Source organism: Penaeus vannamei, chromosome 18 (genome assembly GCF_042767895.1).
Source record: "Penaeus vannamei isolate JL-2024 chromosome 18, ASM4276789v1, whole genome shotgun sequence".
Taxonomy (NCBI): domain Eukaryota; kingdom Metazoa; phylum Arthropoda; class Malacostraca; order Decapoda; family Penaeidae; genus Penaeus; species Penaeus vannamei.
The window spans coordinates 5,592,873-5,594,977 of record NC_091566.1 but is presented as its reverse complement, the minus strand read 5'-3'; the positions used below and the strand labels follow the sequence as shown (position 1 = coordinate 5,594,977).

Genomic DNA, 2,105 nt, shown 5'->3' with positions numbered 1-2,105 from the left:
TTATGGGAACTGCGCTTTCATGCACGAGTTCCCATAGTAGCTGTTTACAAGGAATTCGGAAAGTCATTTGCAAAATTAATGCAGTATCTACCGATTTTGTCTGACCTCAAGCGCCACCAGTTCAGCTATCCACGCACACTTACGCACAAGCACCTCGTCACCTTCCACGCGCGCTTTTTACTCATACATACATACGTACATACACGCCTTAACAATCACACACAGGTAGTCAGTGCTTAAAGCTGTGGTTGTGTGCTTGACAAATTTAAGAAATTGTTGATTTCTTTAGAATCCCGTTAAACAAAAACACAGCTTTACTAGCTTAATATTTACAGCCATTAATATTCACAGTCATCTTAAAGTCTACTTAAACAATCTGCACCTACGTTCTCGCGACCCAAAATATTCTTTACGGTGTAGTTAAACTGTTGTAAATACATAGACCATCGCATTAATCTTCCCTTTACAACTTAGCAATGTCTCTGTTTTTAATGTGTTTTAATACATCCCTTACTTTAAGCCTTGACTGACCTCGTTCACACTTTTCCTCCTCTCTCTTCTGCAATCTTGTCGTGACCGCACTCACCTGCACACTCATTGCTCCATCACTCGATCCCTCAATCGTCCCGATCACCAAGTCATATCTAGGATCCGGCACACAAGCAGCTAATGAATTACCAGTAAAGAATGGAGTATCTACACTGATAAAAGCTTCTGGATACTTAAATACCATGTTATTGACCATCCTTATGTCAACCATTCTACCCGTGAGCTTACTTTTGGGCACCAAACTATCTTTCACTAGCACCGTCGTACATCCAGGATCACGAAACACGTCAACACTCACACCTTCCACCTTACCTCTTGCAGTCATTAATTTATCACCATGATTAGCCATTGCTGCTTTTTCAACATTAGATCTTACGCCCTTACTATCTTTGTACTTTGATCCTCCGAACCTGTTATAGCAATCCTTGGCAAGGTGATCACCTCGTCCACACACGAAACAAGCACGCGTTCCGCCTTTCGTCCTTTCCTCGCCCCTATTCACACCTGACGTAGAGTTGATAGTTGCACTCGCATGACCTGTCGCGCTCCTCTCATGGCCATCTCTATCTTTCCTACCATAATTTACATGCGCTTCCATATACAATTCCGCATACTTTATCATCTGATCAAATGTTTGAAAATTATGCTCCTTTAAAAATAACACCATGCTTTTATCGCACGCACTTAGGAATTGTTCAGTGAGCACAAGATCGTATACGTCAACATAATTTTGTTTACAACCCGCGAGTTCAATCCATCTTGTTAGATTGTTCTTTAGTCTATTTGCAAATTGCGAAGCAGTTTCATTTTTGTGAAACTTAGAATTACGGAATCTGAGTCTATAGCCCTCGGCCGTGCACTGAAAACATCGAAATAGCGCTTCTTTCACCCGCTCGAAGTCACGCGCTTCCACTGGCGAGAGATGCTGGTACGTCTCGAGCGCTTTCCCTTGCAACAAGGAGGCTAAGCTGACCGCCCATACATCCCGGTCCCATCCGGCGCTTGTTGCTAGTCTCTCAAACCGGAGTATGTACGCTTCTATACTGTCATTTGCCTCGTTGAACACAGGCAGTTTCCGAAGTGCTGGTTTAAAAACATCGGGTTTCACTTCGAGTTTCTCACTTTCTTCACTTTGCACTTGTAATCTTAGTTTTTCTAGGTCTAGTTCTTTCATTCTAGTTTCTATTTCCAATTCGTCTTTTCTTGCTTCTCTTTCCTTCGCTCTTTCTTCACGTTCTAACTCGAACCTTTCACGTTCTTTACTTTGTTCATCTCTTATGAATTCTTGCAAGTGTTCTCCCGTTAACCCGAGTTCTTTTCCGAACTTCATTAACTCATTTAGCGAAGTCATGATTTCAAAGTTAATCCAAGTTATTAATAATGAAAGTAACTTTAACTATGAACCCAATACTTCACCGATCAAACATATATACATATATTAGAACGGTCCCTCTTCGGGCGCCAATTTGTGAAGATATTTTTTTATTTGGTGTTATAATGGTAGATATCCTTGATTCAGACCGTTCTCTGTATACACAGGAATATGTGTATTTATG

At 41.2% G+C, this 2,105-nt stretch overlaps 1 protein-coding gene across 1 annotated transcript; it reads right to left on the bottom strand.

Annotated features, from left to right (window-relative positions):
• Window positions 1-1,900, bottom strand: LOC138864754 (uncharacterized). The gene is made up of 2 exons (XM_070133328.1): window positions 468-1,900; window positions 1-40 (listed from the first exon to the last, which is right to left on the bottom strand). Exons 1-2 carry the CDS (start codon window positions 1,898-1,900, stop codon window positions 1-3), a joined length of 1,473 nt encoding a protein of 490 aa, XP_069989429.1.
• Window positions 1,901-2,105: the final 205 nt, after the last annotated feature.

Bases quoted from the DNA above. Each gene is read 5' to 3' on its own strand.
- LOC138864754 (XM_070133328.1), bottom strand. From the start codon at position 1,900: ATGACTTCGCTAAATGAGTTAATGAAGTTCGGAAAAGAACTCGGGTTA. The intron at 41-467 runs GTAAAGGGAAGA...CCTTGTAAACAG, and splicing joins AACAGAGACATTGCTAAGTT to CTACTATGGGAACTCGTGCA.